Source organism: Engraulis encrasicolus, chromosome 22, assembly GCF_034702125.1.
Source record: "Engraulis encrasicolus isolate BLACKSEA-1 chromosome 22, IST_EnEncr_1.0, whole genome shotgun sequence".
Taxonomy (NCBI): domain Eukaryota; kingdom Metazoa; phylum Chordata; class Actinopteri; order Clupeiformes; family Engraulidae; genus Engraulis; species Engraulis encrasicolus.
In genome coordinates this window covers 12,248,581-12,274,185 of record NC_085878.1, presented here as the reverse complement: position 1 = coordinate 12,274,185, position 25,605 = coordinate 12,248,581, and the positions used below count along the sequence as shown (strand labels likewise).

General features: G+C 42.3%; 1 protein-coding gene across 4 annotated transcripts in view; it reads left to right on the top strand.

The window, feature by feature from the left end:
• Positions 1-1,774: 1,774 nt before the first annotated feature.
• phf21aa (PHD finger protein 21Aa) overlaps positions 1,775-25,605 on the top strand; it is a 51,359-nt gene continuing 27,528 nt past the window's right edge. For 3 of the 4 annotated variants that reach the window (XM_063188518.1, XM_063188520.1, XM_063188516.1), the window contains exons 1-5: positions 1,775-2,023; positions 9,425-9,482; positions 12,256-12,354; positions 16,975-17,007; positions 17,575-17,640. In XM_063188518.1, coding sequence (XP_063044588.1) covers positions 9,453-9,482; positions 12,256-12,354; positions 16,975-17,007; positions 17,575-17,640 — 228 coding nt within the window. In that variant the 5' untranslated portion in view covers positions 1,775-2,023; positions 9,425-9,452. The other variant, XM_063188517.1, reaches the window with a different exon arrangement.

The following is a 25,605-nucleotide window of genomic DNA, read 5'->3' as shown; positions in this document are numbered from 1 at the left end:
TCCACAAGAGCAGTCACACCACGGAACACCATAAATGAACCTAAGCATTGTGTGACAGAAACATTGCAATATGTAGACATATTAAGAGGTTGATAGTCACCTTAAACTTCCACACCACTCTCCAATAACTGAGGTATAACTGGTTAGGAGGAGCCTGTCTTTAAGACCCTTGTAGTTGACCGTGCAGCTGCCTGTCCACAAACCTGACTCACATGTCACCCCGCAGGACGCAATTTGTGTTACGAAATTGAACTTGTAGTTAATATTAGTGTATTGAGGTTTTTTTTACATATTTTTTAATATAAGGTTAATATTTATGCAATCATGCCAAATGCTTTATAAATGATTTAAAATGCTGTTGTTTTATTTTATAGCTGTACATATTCCAGGTTTTATTGATGTTACAGTCACAGGACATTTGACATATAAACCTTTCCATAAATCTGAACAAAAATGATTCTTCTCATCTAAGACTAATATGAAACATGATGTACCACATCTTCTTTCATTTACATTTGTTTTCAAGTGGAAAAATATCAATTTTGTAGATTTTTAACCAATGTAACGTAAAATCAGGGTGTCAACCACCCACACACAGAACTAGTCATCATACTCTTGCTTTCATTCCCCATTACAAGCTCTTAGTCTTCTTCAACAACTTTCTTGAAATGTTCTCAATACATTGATACAGTTCTGACCTATATTTCTAACGCATAGGCCTATTCTTTACTAACCCAGACAAATATTTTCACTCTCATAAATTGAAAGCAAACTCATCAGCTTGAATTCAATTCACTCAGAATATGAGCTTTCTTACTGTAGGTCTATGGACAACAAAATGCATCTTGTGATCTTATTACAAAAAATACATTAAATAAATTAAATTTAAATTTTAATGTCATTTTAGGCCAATTCAAAATAATAAGCATACCACAACTGTGTGCATTTAATGTATAGTGTGACGCACCAATAGGCCTACCACCCATACTTCCCCAATTGCAAAGCAGTGCAGGAAAAAATGCACCCTTTCAATGAAATGACATGTAAAGTCAATTATGACCGGAGGAAGGGCATTGGGTGATAAATTGTAGGCCCATGTGGTAAATTAATTTCCTCGCTCTGAATCAGATTTCCACCTTTTCACATTATCATAACTATGAACTTACCGAGTATTTCATATTGCAGGTGAAGTTGAGCATTCTGCCAGAAAATATCTATTTCACATGGTTCTAATTATCGTTTTCGTCATTTGGTTATTGCAGCCATTTGGCCCTAACAAATGTGGGCACATCCAGACAGTGCTGCCCCCACCATACATAAACTAGACACAGAACATTTCTGGCTGACAGTCTGCGCGTTTATAGCGGTTTAGGTGACTGATCAACTTAATGACAGGAGATGGCAAAACAACCGCAATTAGTGCACTGTCGCCTCTTCGAACTTGCATGGAGTTACTTCACGCCATGAGTTTCACCGAGTTTACATCCGGGTTTTTTTCCTAGGCAATGTAGGCGTAGCACCCCCGTTCCTTAGGCAAAGTGAAATAAATTCGCCGCACCGTCACATAAAATAGTTCACCGTTTAATAACATTTGCTTTACATCACAGCCACTCCCTTCTAGCCCAACCACAATCTTTATGATACTTTTGCATGTTAGCTCGTAATTGGAAAGATATTTTTAAGTATGTTACGTTTACCGTTCCATTTTTTCCCTGTCCCATTCTTTCTGCCTTCCTGTGCGCACTGATATTTAGTGTGCTATGGTTGGGGGGTGAATGAGATTGAAGAAGAGTTCTTGTTTTGTATCTCAGTTTCTCTCTTTTTAGACATTTTAAAAATCTATTTGTTATATCGCTGTCGTGTACCATGACGTGTATTTGGACATATGCAGCTGAAATAGACCTATATGATTAGGACGAGATTCGGTGGCGAAATACCGGGCTGTTTGTAAATATTTATTTAATAATCTGTGTGAGAGGAGAGCAGGGTTTGACTGCTGCTCAAGTGAGTAAAACAGAGGAGGGTAAGTGCACCTTGGGATCTTTTTATTATTATGTGAAGTTTTATGTCCCCTGTTACGGAACTTCCATTGCTTTGATAATCATCCGTGTAGTTATTTGTACCTGCGCGTTGGAATTCCGCGCGATAGTAAGCAATCGCATGACTAGGGGTTTTGTTCATTTACCTTATTCTAGGAGTTGAGCAATATCTTGCAACTGCACAGCTATTGGACAGTAGCGAGCGTAGTGCATAAAAGGGGCAGATTCTAAGTTGCTGCCGATTCTGTTATACAATAAGCACGTATGATTTAGAAAAATCATATAGTATGTTGAAAGGGAACGTGGTAGTTTTGCGCAACGAAGTATTAAGTATCGCTATTTGGTGGAATTAGGATACAACAAAAGAAATAGTCCACACATTGCCCTTAGTTCATCCCCGTGCATCCGCTTTTTAGCTCACTTGCGCGTATGCCCATTTAGTGCTTAAATTTGGCTAGCAATAAGAAATATCTTACGAAACGCACGAGACGATTTGGTTCAAAGTTAATCTACAGCACGTATCCCACAATGGGCCGGTTGAATGATGTTATTTATTTGTTGATAGACGAGAGGCAGGCAACTTAGACTGGGTAAAATGATAATGGTGGAACTTAACCATTTTGAGTAGGCTACTATACGCTAGTAACTCACGGCATGCTCCAAATCTACTTGCTCTAATTGTGAAAACAGTTAGAGTGCATACATGCACGCTCCAAGAATAGTCGAGTAGGCCTACGCTCCGAGAGGAGAGTTCTTGGGGACAAGTGACAGGAGGTACTGTAGAAATCTATGCTCTATTTCCTGTTTGCATTGTAGGCTATTAAGTGGTGGCACGTTGATGACTTTCGAAGCTTTTGGTGACGTTTCACCTGCGCGAGTCATATTTTTTTCAGCGATTGCGTTTTTTTCATGTTCAACATTTTTACAGACGGCCCATCGAAGCTTACTCGCTCGTTCGCTGTCGTGCATCAGACTCTCATCCAAGATGTCTGTAGTTATCGAACGGGCCTATAACCAACTGTTCACGCTCACTGTATCACTGAAGAAAGAAGTGACTCGCGGACAAGACCAGGCCGCCTGTAGAAGTGGTGTACTTTGGAATCGTGGTTATTGCAGTAGGCCTCTATAACCATGCATCGCAATTCGACCCGCTATTTATTTTCTGATATATAAAATTATACACTCAGCATTATGCAAGATAGGCTACACTACTTCAGTCACTTGCGTCGATTTTTCATCAAATGCAAAGCGCACGTTTCCGCAAGGAAAGGCGTGCGTAATTGTAAATTACCCAAAACCAGGGAGCTGCATCTATGGTCAAGAGACTGACATCCCAACTTGATTTGGGATTTGTTGTGGTGAAGATGAAGTAATTCGACGGGATGGACAGTTAGTTGAACTATTGCTGCTTTGCTGAATGCCCATAATGTTGGCAGGCCTACTGCTCCACCCTCTCTGTTTTGGACTCCACGGTTTCCCCAAGTTCTTGTTAACTACGGTTGCCACCGTGCCAACAAACACCTGCCAACTTGACTAGGTCCCAGAGGTGTGCACAGATAGGGGCGAGGTGGTGCTAAAGCACCTGGCCCTTTGCCCTAATAGACAAAATGCTCTTTTTCAAAGTTCTTTTTTGGACGTTTTTTTGTCAATGTGGTCCATTTGGCATACTGATAATCTACAAATGCTTCATGGTCAAAAGCATTTGACAGTAGTGCCTTGATAAAAATGATAGCCTCTCTATCCTAATAAGACAGGCGGAAGTTCCACATGCCCCCAAAATGTCTGTGCGCAAGCCACTGCTAGGTCCCCTGGAAAGATAAAGATTTTGTGTGGAGAAAGTAATTTCTAATGTTTCCAACGCACACCTTTAGAGGTTTTCATACCATGTTTCTTTGGAAACTGAACAACATAGTCTTTCCAATGATGGTTGTTGCATGTATCTGATACTAGCCAACCCCCCATCACTAACAAAAAATCTGTGCGACACATTGGTCATCAGTTCAACACCTGCCATTTTATATAGAAATGGTGTGTTTTGTGACATTTTCTTCCCATGTGAAATATTGTCTCCTACATTCTCTCAGGACTTAATTTCTTTCTGTCTTTACTAATGCACATGCCTGTTTTAAGAACACCAAGATAGCTCTTACTGTAAAAGACCTGTCTCACTGAGAGATCTTCTTGGCCCTGTGTCATCTGTGGCATGGGCCATGAGGCATATGACACAGGATGAGATGAGGAGATGGCAGTGATGAAGAGGAGTGTCATTGGAGGGGTCGGGCCCATCATCATGCATCACCTTGCTCACATTCCAGAGGAGAGGTGGTAGTTCAACTGTATTGAGAACCATTACTCCCCATGTCCACTGACTTTAAGACCTCTGGGGCCTGTACTAAGAAGCTGGTTCAGGAGTAAACCAGATTAAGTTAAGAGGTAATTCATCCAATATCCACTATAAGATGATTTACCACTTAACTTAACCTGGTTTACTCCTGAACCAGCTTCTTAGTACAGGCCCCAGAGGAAAGGTGGTAGTTCAACTCCAGAACCATTATTGTTCATGTCCAGAGACTTTTAGACCTCTGGAAGTCTCAGGAGCCAGTACAGCGAGTGGCCTATGTGATCCAGTCCCGTGGGCTTGTTCTTGTGTGTTGTTGTTTGTTTTCTTGGATTGAAGATGCACCTTGTACTCTATACAAAAATGTGTCATGTCAACAAATGCTAACTTGTGCATGATGGTGTCTGTTTGTCACGTTCCTATTGATAATGGGATCTTTAATCAATAGTTGTCAACTGAAGAAGATCAGCGCGTCTCAATAGCTATTTGCTGACATGGTCCTTTTTAATTCAACCCGATTATGTTTGATAATAGACTTTTAAAGTGTCAAGCGTCTTTGACTTTCTCGAAACGGGCTACATAAAACGAATGTATGATTATATATTTTTTGTTTACTTTTTAAACAGTGGATTGGGCTGCTTTCACCTATTTATGTTAGTTGGTCAATCAGCTGAGCACATTATCCAGAGAATACGAGAGAGGGAGAGAGAGGGAGTAAAATAGAAAGAGATGGAGAGTGAGGAGCAGAGCATCAATAGGTGTGACTCTATGACGGAGCGTGTGTGTGAGCGAGAGATAGAAAGAGAGAAAGAGAATGAGAGACGGCGAAAGAGAAAGGATACCAGTTGATGGAGCCAGGTGGTGAGTCTGTGTAATGGCCCCAGTGTTATTATTGTCCTCCTGGCACGGGGCCCTGGCCGGAAATCAATGGGACGGCTCGCCTCGGCTGCTGTAACACTGCCTCTGTTCGCTCTGCTCACTGGTCTCTCCTCTCCTCTCCTCCCCTCTCCTCTCCACTCCTCTCCTCTCCTCTCGCCGCTTGCACTGTTTATTAATTGCCTTAACTTGGAAGGCAAAGACAATTTGCTATTGTGTTTTTGTTGTTGTTTTGCTGGGTTTCTTTTTCTGTTGTAGTTGTTGTTGTTGTTGTTGTTGTTGTTGATGCTCTCAGTTCAGACGGAAGATTGTACAGATCTCTGGTCAAGGTGCAGGGCAGGACAAAGGTTGAGTCAGGTTTTTGACTGAGGGGTCTACACACTTGAAATCCTTTTTTTGTTAGTGTTTTGTTTGCTTTATTCCAATGGCCATGTTGTTGTTACCCCTACCACTATTTTTTGTTGGCAGAGGCCCTGAGATTTTGTCTGCGCCTCACTTCCCATGGTAGTTGGTGGTAGTACGACAGAAGTGAGCTGCTATCAGGTTTTTGTGTTATCCCATTAGTCCTCCTTAAATCGATCGGCCTCCGATGGATTATAACGGGAGTGCAGTGCGTGCTCTCATTACACAATGCTCAGGCCTTTCTGTATTTACTCTACAGAACACCTTTGCTCCTCTTGTGAAGCTCTGATAGATCACTGGGATTTGAATACAGTATGACTGTTGTTTCCCTCAGGAAAAAACAAAAACAAAAGTAAAAAAATGAAGGTTGTGGGAGATGGAGGGTTGTTGCACTTGCGAAATACATCACTTGCAAAAAAGATCTTCATATTAGCCCTTTGTCTTATCTTCATCTAGAGCAGGGGTACTCAATTAAAAGTCCCCGAGGGCCAGTTTTTCAAAATTCCTCCCAATAAAGGGCCGGGCCGGGCTGACACGACACGACCCCCACCAAAAAATTAAAAAAAAAAAAATAAAAAAAAAAATGATAAGGCCTTTGTAATCACAAAACACACGCACTCACACCCACAGCAGATATTTAGTTTCCAGTGACAGGATGGGAGAACATTTCTCTCATAAAGGGCCTGCATTTTTCTGGAGCACTGTGGGGTGAGGTGCCTGCCTTGCTGTCATTGCCACCCACCCTTCAGTATTTTTTTTTAAAATGACATAAGATTATCTTTTTTAAATGACATAAGATTAGCCTATATTTGCAGACTACATTCATAAACATTTATTTCTTAGTGAGAAAACCAATAAGCCTGAAGATAACACTTTTCAAACAAATGTTGCTTATTATGACTTTGTTTATGCAGCTCTCACATGCATAATGAGAATCAGATGCAATAATGGACCCAACAAAGAGGACACATAGATAGGAGGACACCAGGTTTTGCCAACAAGAAAATGGCACATTGATGCAATGTTGATTAAATGCAACAGCCAATAATAAATCATCAAGTTGCTCATAACTTTGTTTGAAATCTTATGAGGGGCTTAGCTTTCCAAACGAACTATTTGGGGACTGTTTAAAAGTGTGAAAAGTTTATCAAGCAATTCGTTTTTAAGTAGGCTACCCCGAGTTAGCTGCCAGCAGAGCTCAAACACAATTTGCCTTCATTTGTGTTAGCAACTAGCTACAGCTAGTGCTAAACCAATTCGAAGTCCTAACACACTGTATGCAATGAAATGTGGACCATTACTTTCAAAAACGAGGCAAAGAGAACTTTGTAAATAATTTATTTACAAGTTCTACCGTACTTCCCTTCAGTAGTCTACCTCACAACAGCCTCTGCCACCCTCATAGTCACTTCTGTTTGGAGCCTGCAGGGAGAAACTGATTGAGGGGGCGGAGACACGGCACGCATCTTCCTAGCGTCTGTGGCGCGATTTCAAAATAAGAGCCGGCAGCGCGATCGGACCAAAAAAAAAAAAAACACTTCTAAATTTTTTTTTTTATTTTTTTTTTAAATTTAATTTTTCACAATTATTCGAGGGCCACAAATAGATGCCCCGCGGGCCACAAGTGGCCCGCGGGCCGCTATTTGAGTATGGGGGATCTAGAGCTATTGTAGATGGACAATTGGACTATTGGATGTTTGCCATGCCCATTATTATAATTACACCACTTTATTTGAAGTCCAAGTCTGATTTACTGAGCTGTTTCAGCAACCTCATTAAGTTGGAATGAGCCTGTTGTTTAAGGTGACTGTCTGAGCTAAGTAGGACTGGAGGAAGCGCTTCATATTTTTTCCACATAACATTGAATCTTTTTTGTGATTGAATTTGAAATAGGAAACTCCAAGTCAAAAATGTGAAGGTATAATAAGACCTCTCAAAACAGTGAAATACCTGTAACATGTATGAACATGCACTTCATGTCAGCTATACACAAAAGCCTTTTCGACTCTTTCTGTAACCAAGATCTGATGAAACCTTTGTTTAAAAAAACCTTTAAAAATGAATAGCAATGTCTTTATGTGGAACATCCTGGCATGTCGTAATAGTCTGAAGCGATTGAGTTTTTTTAACTGATGGGACCTGGGATGAACTCTCACATTCAGAGAGAGAGAGAGACAGACACACAGAGAGACAGAGCAATAGAGAGAGAGCAAGAGAGAGAGAAGTGAGCTTGTGAGAAGTAGACAGAAGGGAAATTTGCCAATTAAGGCTAGGGAAGGGTAGGGTAGGAGCTGTTTCCTGGAGCATGTTTTTACTATATTGCGTAAAATCTCCCTTCACACCCCGATGGCAACCAATTAATTAAATGCTCTCAATTGCAAAAAATAAAAAACACGTTACTCACCTGTGGGAAGAATCCAGTCATCGTACAACCCAAAATAGTTAAATGGTGATGTATCAATCAAAACTGTTTATCCATCACCAATATCAATTGGATGGTGTTTTTTTAGGGGAGGGTGTTGTATAAAGAAAGGGGCTTAGAGTTTTCTCAAATCATTCTTCCAGGCAGGGGTGCCGCCAGAAATTTTGGGCCCCATAAAAGATTCGAATTTTGGGCCCCTTTAAGGGCCCCTATCAGTGCTGTGAGTGCTTGGGCCCTTATAATCTGTAACACCCCCTACCCCCCCTAGCAGCACCCATTCTTCCAGGATATGTGACCCTACCTTTAAGGACAAGTCTGAGTAGGGTAGGAAGGCAATAAATCCTGTGTTAGCACAAGGATGCCACGAGAGTGCATCCAGCTGAAAGACGGAGACTCACTCAAGCTATTGGAGCATAATTTCCCAGCTGAGCAAGTGAGTAAGCTTGAGCGCGGTAGTGAATGAGAGCAGAGCAATGACTTCACAATGGATAGTGGCCCATCGTTGTCTCTCCTCCACCTGTGTGAGTTAGTAAGGAAAGACCCACCATGTGACAGCTATGCTGAGAGTTCGCATCCATATAGAAGTACAATACCTTCCACCATCAAGTGGCAAAAGTTTTAGCAGGGGTTATGGCCAAACATTTATATTGTAGAATAATCAGATATGATATGTTGATTCTGTTTTTAGCAGCGGCTGTGGTCAAATATTGATTCACTTTGTGAGGAGGATGTTGGGACTTAGTAAATTACAGGAAACATTTGTTTTGGTTTTGGCTTTACTCCTTAGGAGTCATACAATGAATAATACTGCCTCATCTGTCCTCTGCAGTATAATATCTTTCCAGTATGCACCTCATCACTCTCTGACACTGACATCATGTTCTTTTCTGCCATATCGATAGTTTTTGGTCTTACTGTGGGTTTGCTGCCTGGTGGTTTCAACCTTCCTCCTAACCAATTACAGTAGATTATCTGTCCAAAATGGGGTCCAGGGGGGTGGGGGCTTCTGAAATCTGAGAAAAATGGGCTACTTTGCAGCTGTTAGAGAGGCTTGTCAGAGAGTAGGGATGCTCCCTGCAGTCATGTTGAGCTCTGACCTCTCGGAAGACAGAAGGAAACTCTGCACACTGTTGCTGCTCCCAGTTTACATTACCAGCCCAACGTTTTGACCCAAAGCCATCTTTGTCAGGTTTCGACAGGACCAGGAACAGCAAAATTGTGTAGAATTTCTTTCTCTCTGTTATGACTTATTGTGATGCAGCACCTGTTTGATTGGATGGGCATGGGCATGCATCATGACCCTACTTTTGAACTCTAACCTCTCCCCTCTCTGCTCTTGTGCCACAGCGCCCAGATCCCCTTCACTGCAAGTTGGATGGTGTTCAAAACAGTAGACGTGGTGAAGGTGAGCTTTTGTCTCTTCTGTGGGGGTGTGTGGTGGGGGGTGGGACGAGGGAGTTTGAGAGTTTATCATTGATGAAACTAGGCTGTTGGATGTTAAATAATTAAAAATGTTTTCCTTCTTCTGACAGTTGGGAAAATTGTTTTTCACTAACTCCATTCTGTGTCCTATTTGCTGTGTTATGCAACTTGGCACTTTCTGTTTTTTAATTTTTTATTTCACTGCAAGAAAACAAATCTTTCAGTGAAAAACTTAGACACTACATTACAATCAGGTTTCAGCTAACTGATTTCACTTGACATCCATTAAATTACCCCCAATGTAACCAGTAAAGTAAAGTAGTAGGAGGAGCCACTACCTAGTACATCCTCCTGTTACATACTTTTCTATTCCATTTAGTCATGGCTCTAGTGGTGTGGATTGGCACTGCCCTCACGATCCGATTCAATCACGATTCGGGAGGTAGCGATTCGATTCGATGTGATGCGATTCAATCCGATCCGATTCAATTCTACAATGCACTACAATGCATTACATTTCTACTGAAAGCAAAGCAAATTTTTCATCAGTCATGATGAGGCAATACAAGTAGTCAGATACTGAGAAACAATTTATTGCCTGTTTTCTGTATCAGTCTGAATCAGTCTGTATCAGTCTTGCAATGCTTTGAAGTACTCTTATTTAATTTAACATTCATTTGCTATAGACATATCCACGGAAGTAATTGAAACTTGCTGCTGAAAAATTGCTGCATCGATTCTGGAACTTGCCGCATTGAATTGGATCGCCGAATCGATCATTGTTGACACCACTACATGGCACTGATAAAATGGATGTCAGGACTTGCAGCTGTCAGTCAAGATGCTTTGGTTGTCATATATCAGTATTGTAGTTTATTTAAATTAGTTATATTGTTATGCAGAATCTACTACTGAAAAAGTGATGATGATGATGCACAAAGCAACTTTTTGAACAATGTTGCTGGGCAAAACTATGATTGGCTCCTACTTTGATATGATGGATCATTAAAGGTTTCTGTAGAAGGTTTACCTGTTACAAAACAAACATGAAACCTGAAATATGAGTGAGACTAATGATTGAACATAAATCTGTTCATATTGTTGCCCAGCAACATGTCTTTAAAAAAGTTGGCCAGTGCATCATCATGCTAGCAGGCAAGTAGTCTAGAGGGCTGTGCTTATTAAAGGGGTATGCCACTACAATGCTACACGGATACATTGACTTTCACTAGCTTAGCGACATATTCCCTCTTTTGACTTGTCTTACAGCAAGACAATGCTTAACATGAAAAATAAGACACTTCACCACCTTTATAAACCCCAGCCAACGATTTTAACTGTATTAAGCCCCAAAATAGTGGCATACCCCTTTAAGGACTTGGATACAGGGTATTGCATCAAAGGCCTCTCACTGCCCTAGCCACACACCCCCAGGCCCGCATCAGCGTGTGCATTCCAATATGCGACTTGCGTCCTCCACTTGTGCTTGTGGCCTCACGTTTTTCTGATGCCCCGCCTCTGTGGAGAAAACAATGAAGTTTCCCCGCTGTCAGCCTAGCCACAACAATTTTTGGGGGACTATTCTTCATTCACCATCCAGTTTGCAAATGGGAAAATGACTTATCAATTGAGCTTTTGCGAAATATTGAAATATAATGCTGTTGTAAGTGATGTTATCATGACGTATTACTTCCTGGTGCGAGGCCACAAGCATAAGTGAAGGACGCAAGGTCGCATATCGGAACGCACTCAGTTTTAAAGTAAAAAAGAAGAGAGTTGATTTGTTGAAGCAGTGGCTGATGGTCCCCTTCAGCAGCTGTGCTGGCAGTCACAGAGCGTCTACTACTATAGACTGACAATGTCGGACTGACGACTGGCAGCCCAGAGCAGCCATGCATCACACACATTTCCCCGCTGACATCGGCGCACACAAACACACTGAGCAGCTCCGATTTAAGCAAGATGAAGGCCTGCTCGGAGAAGCTCAGGAAAGACAGTCTCCGTCATCTGTCATCGTTTCACTCGCGAGCGGTTCCTTCACGTGTGTGTGTGTGTGTGTGTGTGTGTGTGTGTGTGTGTGTGTGTGTGTGTGTGTGTGTGTGTGTGTGTGTGTGTTTGTGTTTGTGTGTTCGTGTGTGTGTTCGTGTGTGTGTGTGTGTGTGTTTGTGTGTGTGTGTGTGTGTGTGTGTGTGTTTGTGTGTGTGTTTGTGTGTGTGTGTGTGTGTGTGTGTTCGTGTGTGTGTGTGTGTGTGTGTGTGTGTGTGTTCGTGTGTGCGTGTGCGTGTTTGTGTCTGCCTGCACACCGTTGAGGGAAGCTGACAGAGGGGGACAAAGGGGACAACTGACCCGCACTCAAGGAGTGAGGGGACCAAGAATTGGGTCCTTATTACATTGTATGTATTGGATGGGGGGGGGGGGGGGTCAGAGGACTTTGTCCTGGGCCCAGCCAAAGCTGCCAGAAGCCTGCATGCGCACCGCTGAAGTGTCCTCTGCCCTTCATCCTTGTGTGATATTGAGAGTAATGTTATGCCACTGGATTGATCAAAGGTTCCCCCTTCTCTTGCTACCACTCTGCTACTGCTTCACTCGGGCTTATTTATAGTGACCGTTATTTAAGTTGTCACTGCGGGCACAAAACCCAGCGACTTTGCTATCAAATAAAAAAAATCAGATGAAATAAATTGTCCCTCTCTCTCTCTCTCTCTCTCTCTCTGTTTTTTATTTATTTATTTATTTATTGCTGTGCGACTTGACAGGCTGAGAGCTGTCTGAGACTGAGCTGCCCGCAGAGGGGATCAATGATGGAATTACAGAACCTACAGGAGGCCCTGAAAGTGGAGATACAGGTCCATCAGGTATTGCCGTTCGATACAAACAACCTTCATAAACACCCCCGTGTGTAAATACAAAGTGATGGTGGGCAGCAACACTGACGGCCCCTCGGATACTGCAGTCCATTACCACACATTTGTCACCCGGGTATTTACTACTAAACAAGCTGATTCAAATTGGCAAAGTTTGAAAGAAATGTTATGAAACCTTTCAGCAGTGAAATGGCTGTGTTATGTACAGTATGTGCACAATGTAAAATGAGGTCATATTTGGAATATGTGGTGATAGGATTGTGTCTTCAGACTTCAGCAGGTTGCCGAGTAAGGCTACCTTGACAACAAATGACTACCAACTTGACTAAGTCTCCTAGAAAGATTGTTAATTTCTAAAGTTGATCCACAAAAAAACGTATCAGCTATTTAACTTTTGGGGTCTCATCACATTTCACATCATCATCTGCAAAACATAGCCTTTGTAATGAAAATAATAGTAATGTGTATCTGATCCTGACTAACTCTCCACCACCTGTTCTGCAGTAAACGCTGGTGCCCGATACAGTCAAACACAGCCATGCATTGTTGCTTATGAGGAAATATGTTGCAATATGCAAGTGCTTGTGTAGCTTACTTGATGTGCAGATCAAGGGGAGTGTATTTTGGCTAACCAATCAGAGATGGGAAAGATGCTGTTGCATTGTGCTGCCTGTCATAGCATGTTGAGGGTTACCAAACTTCACTCCCTACAGATAGCTTTTAATGTAGCCTAGGTATTAACAAATACCATCGTCAATGTCTTCTTGCTCTGCCCTGTAATGCACTGTAGACTGCTATAGGCAGACACAGAATTGAGCCATACAAACGTTTCCTGTCGACATATGTTGAAACTGACATTTCTAAGGTGTTTTGTATAGTTTTTAGAAGCTAGAAAAATGATTTGCTGACCTATTCTTTTGTGACGTAGTTCACAACTGAGTAGTAAAGTGTCTCCCATTCCACTTTCCACTTTTTGGCAGTTATGTACAGTGTATAAGTGCACTGTCTGGTTTCTCATAGTGCATTCAATGTTCTCGCAAAGAACATAGCAACAGTGAAAATATGAAGTGTGCAAGTCCTACTTGAGACAGGCGGTGTGTTTGTACTCAATTCTGACTTCAGTCGTCAGTGTCTGCACTAATTTGTGAAATTTTAAATTCATGCATGCTTTGAAACTTGAACTTCTGATCTGGATATGTTTTTGTATGCAACATTTAACAACCTTTCAACTGTATCAAGTGGAAGAATTTAAATTAGAATGCTTTTGTGGGCAGCCTGGTTGGCCTTTATATTTAATTGATCAAGCTGGTGCAAACGCGTTTTTATGCTTTTGAACAAAAGTGAGTCAAGTCATAAAGACAGACATAAAAGAATACACTATGTAATGTGGGTGCAGGCTTTACTGTTATAAAGTGCTGTATTGTGGTGTAGACTACACTAGGTTTATTTTGACATGACCACCTCATTAAGCTTGTCATCTTGAGGGTTCTAACTCGAGGGTTGCCACTAGTTGCATTTATTGTGATAAGTTTAAAGGTTACCAGCAGTGCAATTAATGGTTGAAAACAGTGCTGAACATACTGTCTCTTTTTTGCCAGTACAGCAAAAATATTTCCATTTTCAAACTAGTATAACAGTGTGAGTACATGTGTGCCTCGAAGCAGAGCTACAGTAGTTGAGTCATTATTTATGTGTGCTGTCTCTTGCTATGGTTGTTTTCTGTTTGCTGGATGACCGCCTACCAAATCATCCTACTCTTGTTAGAAAACGTGAAAAGCTAAAACCGTGGAAGCGGTGAAATGTAATATAACTGTGTTTTTTTGTTCTGTTTTTCATGTTCATTTTGTTCATCAGTCATCATGTTCATTTTGAAATGGGATTTTAATGTCTCAATGAAATGCAGATTATTGTGCCCTTATTTTTCTTGTTGTGGTTAAATATTGTATAAACCTTGTATTTCTTTGCCTGTGTGAGGTCATCACCACAGCTGATGTCACGCCACATGTCTACCTTTGCATGAAACACGCTGAACTCACAGTCGATTGGCCACCGAGAAACATTCATGGCATGTCTTTTCAAATGTGTCACGTCTAATTGTGTGTGCACCTTCTCCTTGCCCATGGCTAAGCCTGGGGGATGGGTCCCCTGCTCCCTCCCTGTAGTACCACATCTGGCCTCTAGAGGCTACTGCATTCATAGGAAGAAGTGGACAGGAAAGACAACATCAGGGCCTGTTGGTGTCTAATTAATTCATCCCCTTTATTATCTTGGATAAAGTGGCCTTGTCTTTGACAATAAAAATAATATCAGACATAGAAACTTCCCATTTATATTTTGGGTTCATTCTTTCTTTTCCATTTCAAATAATCATGTGGCACCAAGGGGAAATTGAAAAAAATATTGAAACTACGCCCAATGCTGGCAGGTTCCCTTAACAAGAAATTTCAACATAATCACAGCAGTGCTACTGTATTCTTTATTTATGCTGTCTGGTATTATTGTATTCTTTGTCCCTTGTTGAAAGGCTTCATAAACTGCCAAGTATGATTGCTTTGTAACCATGGTAACGTGAACAAGAGTGACCTGATCAGCCTTAATAACTTGGCAGATTAATTCTGATTTCACAGTGGAAAGTAGCGGCAGGAGATTGTTAGTGTTCAGAAACGCTACAGAAGATGAAACTGCTCCGATGGCTTTTTTTTTCTCTTTTTTAAGTTGCAGATGGGAGTCGGATAAACAAAGCAGGTCTGAAACCATGGAAACGATGGGGAATGTCTAAAGTGAATGTGCTTAGATGAGGCACTCGACAGCAGAGCAAAATCAATGAGCTTCCATCCATGTTGCCCTTCACTCACCCACACTGCTTGACTGCTGTGCCACACTCTTATATTATGAGTCTGTGCAAAGTAAAGTGACTGGCTGACTGACTGGGGCAGACAACAGACTGTATTAGCTGCCTCTCAGGACTCACTTTAAACTCGGCAATTAAACAAATACTTAAATAGGGTTTTTTCTGAGTTTTGCTTGAAATCCTCAATGTACTGAGTGCACACAGCTTGACTACTGTGTGTGACTCTGTGGGAGTGTTAGTGAGTGACCAAGGGGACAGCCTAGGCAGCAGCAGCAGCAGCAGCAGAAGCAGGGACATCACTGAGGTGGAGTCACTCTGGCTCTAACACTGATGGCATCACAAATGACTCAGGCTTTCCTCCCTCCCTTCAACCTCATTCCCATTTATTTGCAGAAGTGGTTTGTTTTCCCCCCGCCTTTCCTTTCTGCATCTTCATGTGCTGTAAAGAGCCAAGACACATTATTATGATTATTATGGCAGACGTGCTATTTTAAAAGCATTCCGTAATCATCATGATAACCATTTTCACACCTGCCTTTTCCTGTGTGAGGTTGTTTGTGGCTTATATGGTACACAAGGTAGCAAAAATCTTGGAAGATCAGGCCAGAGTAAGCAACCAAAAGACTTTTTGACTTTGACAAAGAAAGACTTCATTGTAATTCATTCTTTTAGTCCAGTCATGTTGTACTGTACCCATCACACTGGTGAGGGAAATAGCTGCTGAAGGAGAAATAGAATTCCAACAATGTCACCATGTTCCAACCAATCAAACAGGAAGATGTGCGAGGGGTGGGCTGTAAAACACCTTTTGTTGCATCATTTAAATTACTCTCATGAATAGTGTGAGTAATAACCATGCATTATTCTCTATACAATAAATATAATGAACGGTGTAGGTATTGTCAACCAGCTTTTCTAATCGGCCTAATTATTCAGCTAGGTAGGATAGTTAATGACTGAAATCATTTGTAGTATACATGGGTTTTTTTGTTTTCAAATACCTGGCTGCTCGCACAGACAGGAATCCCAAAATGCTACGTGGCTAGGTTTTTAACATTGGAAGATCCATTGGACCAGTGTAGTGCTTGGTTAAAACCTGCTTTGTAGTCGACTGGATGTTGTAGTGGCTTCAGTGGTTTCTGTACTCCTACCGACTCCCTTCTCCCTTCTTGGAGAACTATCTTAACATGAGTACATCAGAGTTATTTATATGCTTTGTAAATTAAGTTATAGGCCTATTGTATCACTCCAATCACATGTGAGCGCCACGTTTGAGTGACGGCAGCTTCCAAACAATCAGAGACTGCCATATATCGCAAAACCCCATCTTGCCAGCAGCGGTTAACACTTTGCAACACAATAGAGCGTTATTTAGAGAGAATGGCAAACAATTCAGAGCGGCATGATGGTATGTTCTTCTAATCGGTGTCACCGATAGTACAGCGTGCAAGCAAGTGGATAAAACCGCCAGCCGACAAGACAACAGGTTTTTGTCATACACTTTGCAGGGATCCAATGGGACTTCAAATGATAAACACCAAGCCGTGTAGCATTTTGGAATCTTTGTGTGCGCACACATTCCGTTGTTTGAAAGCAATTGGAATCCATGTACGGTATATACACAGGTACAGCTAATGACAGGATTCCTTCTCATCCAAGCCTGGTTTACCCTGCTCTGTATCATTGTAATAATAGTTTCATAGGCAGATGGTGAACATTTTTAATATGTACTAACACTTTTTTTGTCTCTTCGCTTATAGAAACTGGTGGCTCAAATGAAGCAAGACCCACAGGTAAGGAGACATCTTTTAATCTGCTGGTCGTTCTCTTTGTATGGAAATGTGAATGCTCCCGCTCCAAAGATAATCTCTCTCTGTTTTGTCAGCACTTTTTACTCCTAAAGTATACGGCCTTATGCTTTCCAAAATGGAAAACTTTTAAACAAGGCAACAGATCTCTGTTGTGTTCTGTTGTGCTCCGATGAGTCACTTGTTTTATTCGCAACAGCTGTTTTGCACAGAAACAAAACTTAACTGAACTCTGCTGGAGGAACTGAAATGGGGTATTATGTGCACTGTGCACCAATTTCTTATGTCTGCTAGCCTTCAACAACCACTTCATATAACTCCAGTAGACTCTTTTGATTAATTATCAAAACCCAAACACATTCCTCAGAACCACTGCAGCGGTGGAATAACAGTAGAACAGCTGTGGACTTGTTTACTTTTTGAGAGTTACAATGTTGCAATTATGTTCATTCTTCGTAGAGTGCCAATTTGATACTTCTAACATAGAGAATATTTGAAGCGATAGAATGTAAAATTCCTCTGCTTATAATGTTGCGCTTGTGTTCTTTCTAGAATGCCGATTTGAAAAAGCAGCTACATGAACTCCAGGCCAAGATCACAGCCCTGAGTGAAAAGCAGGTAAATTCAAGATTTAAGATTTCCGGTTATGAAGTAAAGCAATGGTTCAGATTTGATGTACTACTCTTCTACACTGTACTACTCTTTGATATCATTGATTAGAAAAATACGTTTTACTATAAAGTGTTCTTTTGTTGCTGGAGTCTATTTTCAAACCGTGTTTTTGTGGCCTGGCATGGTTGTGGCCTGGCATGGTTGTGGCCTGGCATGGTTGTGTATTGTCTGCTGGTCATTGTGTTACAAGCTGAGACAAAGATGGAGACCTTGATAAGTTGCATATTGCAAGAAGTAGTGGTGCTTTGTTGTGATATTGAGAGTTTGTGGAATTTATGAGTTTGGATTATTTCCAGTGTCTTCTTGAAGGAGCTAGTGAAAATGGCTTCCATTTCAGTTTTAGCAATCGATTGACTAGATTCTTCTTGTTTTATATCCACAATTCAAATAGCTGACATGCAGTCTGTGTGCCTGAAAATGTATGTCACATGCCCATTCCATGTCCCATGCTGTGTGTTCATATACTTCACATGCTGGTCATGAGCACAGTCGTTCCTCTCGAGGGTTCATATTAGAGGAGTGTGCTGAATGAAAGAGAGGTTAAGGTGTCATTGAGAAGGTCTAAATCAAGAAGCGAATAGGAGTGTTAGCACAAGTCTTTGCAAAAGTCTTCAATTCTTTTCTTCCTTTCTTAATAAAACACATTCCTGAGATTTTCGAATGTCTAGGTGAGATCAGCATTGTTTGCAAAATGTGTTCAAATTTTGTCTGAAATCTCAGTAGTATTGAAATAAAAACTCATGCATGCAGACAAGGACAAATAATGAAAATAGTATTGTCTGTTAGTACGGGTTGCCGTCTCACGGGTTGTGTGGTGTTATTAGTCATTTTGATCACGTCCTCAAGTTACCCCCTACGTATGCTGCCATCGCTGGCCCCTGACCATTGTCCCAACTCCTTCCCATGGTTGCCACTGAACACAGGCACCCCTTCTTTGTTAGACATATTCCCAGAACAAGCCAGAAAAAAAATGTTTTAATCTGTTAGTCCTTCAGCAGTTTTTTTTTTTGGCTGTGTTGTTGGTCAGTAGCAGCGGCCTTGGATTGGGACATCAACATTATGACATCCATCTCTCTCTTTCTCTCGAAAGAAGCCTGTTGAGTGCGCTACATTCCTGGCCGTTCCCCTGTGTCTGCTTTCGCCCTGTACGTAAGATACATGGAGGGGACGACAATGTCTTAAGAAAGGCCCCACCTGTCACTTATCGATCGTACCGCTCAGCGAGACTCTTTTGTCCCCCCCACCACCCCCTACCCATACCAAAGAGCTTTTTAAAACGTCAACTTTTATTGCCTCTCCAGCAGGGTGAAAAGGGGACCGCCTATATTTGTTACGAAAAGGAAGAATAATTGAAGTGGCGGTTCAGCCGAGCTTCAAGCTTTTGTCAAAGCGTAATTGAAGTGCCATTTTCTAGCCTTTTTTCGAGCGGTCTGCCTTCTCTACCCGCCAGAGACAGACTGTGTAATGTAATATTCTTTGTAGTGTGTGCAGGCAGGAAGCTTTCTCACTCGCACTTTTGTGTGCATAGATAATTGATACTGTCAGAGCCCTGCTGCCTTCTTCTCGTATTTGCCCTTATTTTGCACAAGGAGCCTTGCGGCAGCCAGAGGACTGTTCAGGAGCGTAAATCGAGACTATCTCCCCAAACATGCTTCCATTATCTATGCATCACTCCTATGGCGTTAGTCAAATTGATGTAGGCTTAGCCGTAAATTATATATGGGAGGTTATTTGCCACATGCATTTACACACAAGTACACTATGTACTGTACGTGATGACCAACCACTCTTCACATCACCCATCTGTTATGTGTTGGAAATCATCTTCATAAAATTCTGAGTTTGTGACTCAGTGAGCTTACATTCAGAGCTAAAAGAGAAGAGTGCTCCTCCCAAAACAACACCCACTCATGAAACGGGCAGGAAGGCTGAGGACTGCAGGCCTGAGGCGGAAAAGCTACAGAACAAATGGGGAACACTATTTCGTTGAATGTTATGCAGATGGTGAGAGAGATTCATCCAAATCACTATTGAAACAAAACACAAGAAGGCTCAGCACATTGCACATTGGCTGTAGTATTAATAGGGTCCCTATACTCGAGCATTGAGGACATTGTTGCAAGTGTAGCGTACGGAGTTCACCAACACAACACTTCTCTATTCTTCTTTTCCTGACTGGCATTGTCAGTTTGCTAGAAAAAGGCAGCAAAAGTAGAGCGTAGAGACCTTACCGATCTTAATTTCATACTGCATTGAGATACATGTCCATTTACGTCCAGTTAGTTTGACTGATGTATTTAATTGTACGCCATTTTTATCTCACAGGCTGCTAGGATATTGCCATTAGGAGCCTAGTAACTTCCTTCCACCCCCATTCATATTGCTCACAATTGGTAATAGAGTTTTATTACGCAATAAATAATGAGTTAAGTAATGGCTAATAATTGACTTTTACAAAAAAAATACCAATATATTGTTTATTGTCATAATCACACCATCCTAATAGTCATCAGTCTTGCTGTGCAACTCATCTCTAATTTTTATTACGCCATAAAAATTGTAATGTTACTGCGGGGGAAGTCAGCAAGTCAGAGGAAACAGGCCGTAAGCAAATAGGGGATGTGGACGTTTATGGGCTATTTAGTCTCTGCTGTCACACACACAGTACTTCATTTTCCCCAAAGCGATCAGCCAACTCATGACTCAGGTATACAACTTATTATTTGAAGAATCAGGTACAGTATACTTAGGCAGATACAGTAAACCATGCCGTGTTAATTCAACACCTACATCGTACTGGAACCAAATACAAAGTACAATCTAGAAAAATGTTAAATCGACTCTCAAAGTATTGAATGAATGATGCATTTGTTTTACTTTGTACAATTCCGAAAATGTCAGACACCATCTTCCTATTAGTCTACATATTGGATTTGTAGTCACCAATACGCTGTGCCAGTTTGTCATGGGAAGTGGTAGTGTAGGTCAAGTGGCTAGTCTTTTGGCAGGTATTTATGCTGCATATTGGAAAAGACACCCACTGAAAACTGTCAGTCTGGTTTAATGAACACATTCTCCCACATGGGATGCCAAAAGACTGTTCAAGTAGCCTACTCTCCTCTCGCAATTTTTCACGTGGATGCTGCATATCTGTTTGGTGTTGTTGGGAGATTAAAAAAATCTGTTGTTGAAGGATGGAAACATGAAAAATTGGGAGATGTTGTTCATACTGTTTTACTTTAATCAAGGTTGTCAAACGTTATATTTTACAGTAAAAGGCTTAACTATTAGTAACATTTGGAACACTGATACAATGAGCTGCATCCTGTAAAGGAGTTTCCTATTTAACATACCTGTCAAACTCTTTTGGGATAAACTGGATTTTATGTGCCAGGACTTTGCATCCAATGGCAGAGCTTAATCTAACAAATGCCCTTCACAATGAAAAGGCACGTTCACAGAAGCAGTGCGGAATGTTGTGGAAATTCTCCTGAAAACAGCCAAGGCCGCTCCAACAGTCCCCTGTTGGTGTATAACATTGAGGTGTCCAAATACTTCTGTTCATACAGTACAACAAGGCCATCTCTACTGGCTGTGAGACAGGGGAGACAATGTGCTTTCGTTCAGCCCCATGCCTCTCTGTGTCAGGATGTCAGCTTTAGTCTTCTGCGCTGGTGCATCCAGACCTAGTAGCCAGACCCCACTTACCCCCATCTCCCCAAACCCAGATATATACCGCCTGAGTGGCAGGCGGAGGAAGAACTGAGGGTGGGGGGAGGGGTAAGACCAAGTGAAAGCTTTGGGGGAGGGACGAGGAGGCTGTCGGGGAAAAGCAAAACCATCTGCACGCCCCGGGAAGGCAGCTTGCTGCGAAGTTGGGTTTGTTGTGGATAGAAATCTGCAGATATTTAGTGAATGGATGATCAGCGGGCTGCCGAAAGGTGCCCCATGCTGCATGTGAGAGGGGAGATAGTACGCCCATTGCTCTTATCCCCACCTGCAGCAGTACGACCCTGCATTGTTTAGAGACTCTGGGCTTCATAAACCTGGATACAGCAAGAATCATTGACAAAGTAGATATCCTCACATTGAAGAACACTTAAAATAAGCCCTATTGGTTGGAGATTCAGTGTGTGGACATTATTTTTAGGCTTTTGCCGTGCAGCTTTTGTCCTGCACCTCAATAAGGTGCATTTGCACGCATCAACTCTGTTTTGGGATCACAATGCTCCTTTATTTACATTAGAGCAGCATACCGTACATTGTGTTCCTGCCTGATATATGCAGGTGTAACACGCGTGCCACCACAGTCAGCCCCAGGCCACTAGTTTACCATACAGTCATTACAGTATGTCACAGGAAGAGGTCTCATTATGGTCTGTATGTAAACAAAGTAGAGGGCAAATGAGAGGCATTCCCAATCTTAAGGTTTTCCATATTGAAAACTTGGCTATTGCACTCATCTAAATGAATTTCCCACCATATCTCAAAAAGTGAAAGTTAAATAAACAAGGTCATTCATCACACATTCCTCAAATATGCCCAGGTCAGCCATACATCATCTTGTGAAAAATATTGGAAAATGTGTTTTTTGTTAAACACAGAAACACCGTTAAGTTCAGAATTACGTGAGTTCTACTTTTTCATTCTGTACAGAACATTGGCATACTGTAATAGCATAATATTGTATGTCTAGCCCGTCTCACACCCAATAATTCTGCAAATACCATGCTGTTGGTCCACAGTAGTGTGTGGTGTATTTTTCGATCATACTTGAAAAGAAATGCACAAGTCACAAGGATGTATAGAACACTCTTGACATTACTGGCTTGTTGTAGTCACTTCAGATTGAAACTGTCAGTGTCCACTATTGCTGTAGGATTTCCAATAAAACTCTTGGTGAGGAACGCTGGGCCATATCAGCAGGCTTGCAAATGGACAACGAGACGAGTGCAAGGAGGGAAATAAAAATGTAGTGGCGCGATGGTTCAGTCGAGTCGGCCATGCGAGCGGTTTGATGGGAGGGGTATGGGGCTATCGTTCCCCACGGTCCTCCCACCTCTCCACTGCCATTGGTTCTGCTCCATTACACGTTTTGTCTGTGTGTAAAAGCTGGCCATTCCCCCTCTCCCCCCACCGCTCTCAGTACAGGAGAACAGTATTTCTTCCTAATAACACCAAATTAACATGAAAAGCCTGAATTGCTATGCATAGCAGAATGCTCAGAACTAGAATTGTTCAGCAGTAATTTCTGCTGTTCTGCTGAAATTATTGTATGAAACCAAAAAAGGTTAGCAAATAAATTCAAATAGAAGTCCTGCACAGCTTTGTTGTAGTATTTTTGCTAGCATTTTCTATATAGCAATACCTCATACTTTTAACTCATTTCAATGAAGTAAAAGTCAGGCATGTCAGGCCGTTTGTATTATATGTGTTCCTCTCTGTCTGTCACTAAAGGCATGCTATTTACCAGCATGTCGACTATTGATGACCTGTTAGATTTGTACTGTACATCTTCAGGGTAAACGTACAGAATCAGATACGTAGCTGTCACCTTTCCATACAGATTCCTGTATGGCTCTTCCCCCTCGTGTGGCCAAGAAAGGCTCCTGCTCCAATCCAATCAACCGTTTACTACTTGTTAGCGGGAAAGGTTAAGCTGTGTTTGTTTTAGGTGATGGTGAGCAAACAAGCGATAATGAAAGGCTGTTCACGCGGTGGAAATAGACCTGTGTGTCTGGGTATGCACATTGAGCGCCATCCGCTCTGAGCCCGGTGCTGAGGAAAAGTGACAGGCTGTCCTAACTCGCTTTCTAAGATGGATCTAGTGAGTGAGTGAGGGAGGGAAAAGGGCATGTGAAAGGCAAGTACTCCACCAGGAGGATGAAACATGGAGTCTCTATCCGCTACTCGGCTCCAGTTTTGCATGCGTGGAATCACATATTTCTTCCTCCCATCTGTTCTGGTCTATCTGTCTTTGCCTTTTGTCTTAAGAGTCATTCACCCATGCTTGCCCTGCATCTTTCTTTCTTTCCCTCCTCTGCGTCCCTCCCGGTTTCTACCACTGGCTGTCCTTTTTCATTCTTTTCCATCTCTCCATCGGTTTCTCTTTTTTTGTTATCCTTTATGCCATCACTCTCTGTGTCATTCACTTACTCCCCCCAACTTCTCTGTCGCTGTCTCTGACTGTCTCTGTCTTGCTCTCGCTCTCCCTCTGACTGTCTCTCTCTCTCTGTCTCTCTCTCTGACTGTCTCTCTCTCTCTCTCTCTCTCTCTCTCTCTCTCTCTCTCTCTCTCTCTCTCTCTCTCTCTCTCTCTCTCTCTCTCTCTCTCTCACACACACACACACACTTTCTGCCTCTCTCACACACACACACACACACACTGCACACACATACTCAGTATCTCATTTTCACAGAGCAGTACTTTGTCAGTTTCTCTTTGTTCCCCACTCAAGAGGCGGACAGGCAGAGCAGAGCAGAGCAGAGCAGAGCAGAGCAGAGCAGAGCAGAGCTGCTGTTGCAGCAGTGGAGTGGACGCTGGCTGGCTAGCTAGCTGGCTGGCTGGAGATGAGAATGAATGTGGACACGAGGCAAGCAGGCGTGGGGGAACACACTGCTCTCACCATACTCAGCCACACAGATGCACACCAGCCCTTACAAGATCACAGAGAGCACTGGCAACCAAACTAACTAGGCTCTCACTAGGAAATGCGGCATTCAGTCAGAAATGCACCCTTTTTTATTTGTTTTGTTGAGAGACTAGTGTTTGCACAACTGAACTGACGAAGCTCTCACTGCCACACATGCAACTGTCAGTCAGAAATTCACTTTTTTTGCTGAGGAAAACTAGTGTGGGGTAGTGCTAAGCAATGCCTCTTCTGTCCTGAATCTTTGTGTGTCACATAAGCAGACAGACAGAGACACGCAGCTCAGTTCTTTTCAGTCCCTCTCCATATGTGAGTCTGTGTTTACAGGCACTCTGATAGCATCCATGTCAGTGGCTGTTACAGTGTAGCAGCAGTAGCAGCCGGCCTGTTAGAGAGTGTGGAAGAGCTGAGAGAGAGAGATGGAGAGAGCAAGAGAGAGAGAGAGAGAGCGAGAGACAGAGAGAGGGAGAAAGTGAGACTGGGTAGGAGGGACATGTTAATGTGGTGCCTGGGATGGGTTTAGTTCCAGCTCAGAGACGCACAGAATGGGCCGGAGAGAGAGCTTTATGGAGAGACAGAAAGGGAGGGAGACAGAAAAAAATGGAGAGAGACCGGGCGAAGGACAGTGAGGTAGAGAGAAAGAGAGAGGCAGAGGGAAAGAGAGGGAGAGAGTGAGGGAGAGAGAGAGGAAAAGACTTAGTGAGGGAGAGAATGAGAAAGAGAGAGAGAGAGCGCAAGACAGAGAGCGCAAGACAGAGAGAGCAAGAGAGGGAGAGAGGCAGAGACAGAGTGAGCCAGCAGAGAGAGGAAGAGGGGAGAGGGAGTCTGTGAGGCAGGGAGCAGTGTGAGCGGAATTTCAATCAAGGGCTCAGCACACTGTTTAAATACCACCCGCATAAACGAGGGAGGGATCTCTCTCTCTCTCTCTCTCTCTCTCTCTATATATATATATATATATATATATATATATATCCCTCCCTCTCTCCATTACTCTCTCTTCCTGTCTCTCTCTCTCTCCAGTCCTTTTCACACCTGAAAAGTACCTCTTTCTCTCCATCCGTCATGTTGTAAACTCCTGGAGTGAGGCTGTATTGTGTCCGTTTAAGATGTTAAGAAGGTGTGTGTGTGTGTGTGTGTGTGTGTGTGTGTGTGTGTGTGTGTGTGTGTGTGTGTGTGTGTGTGTGTGTGTGTGTGTGTGTGTGTGTGTGTGTGTGTGTGTGTGTGTGTGTGTGTGTGTGTGTGTGTGTGTGTGTGTGTGTGTG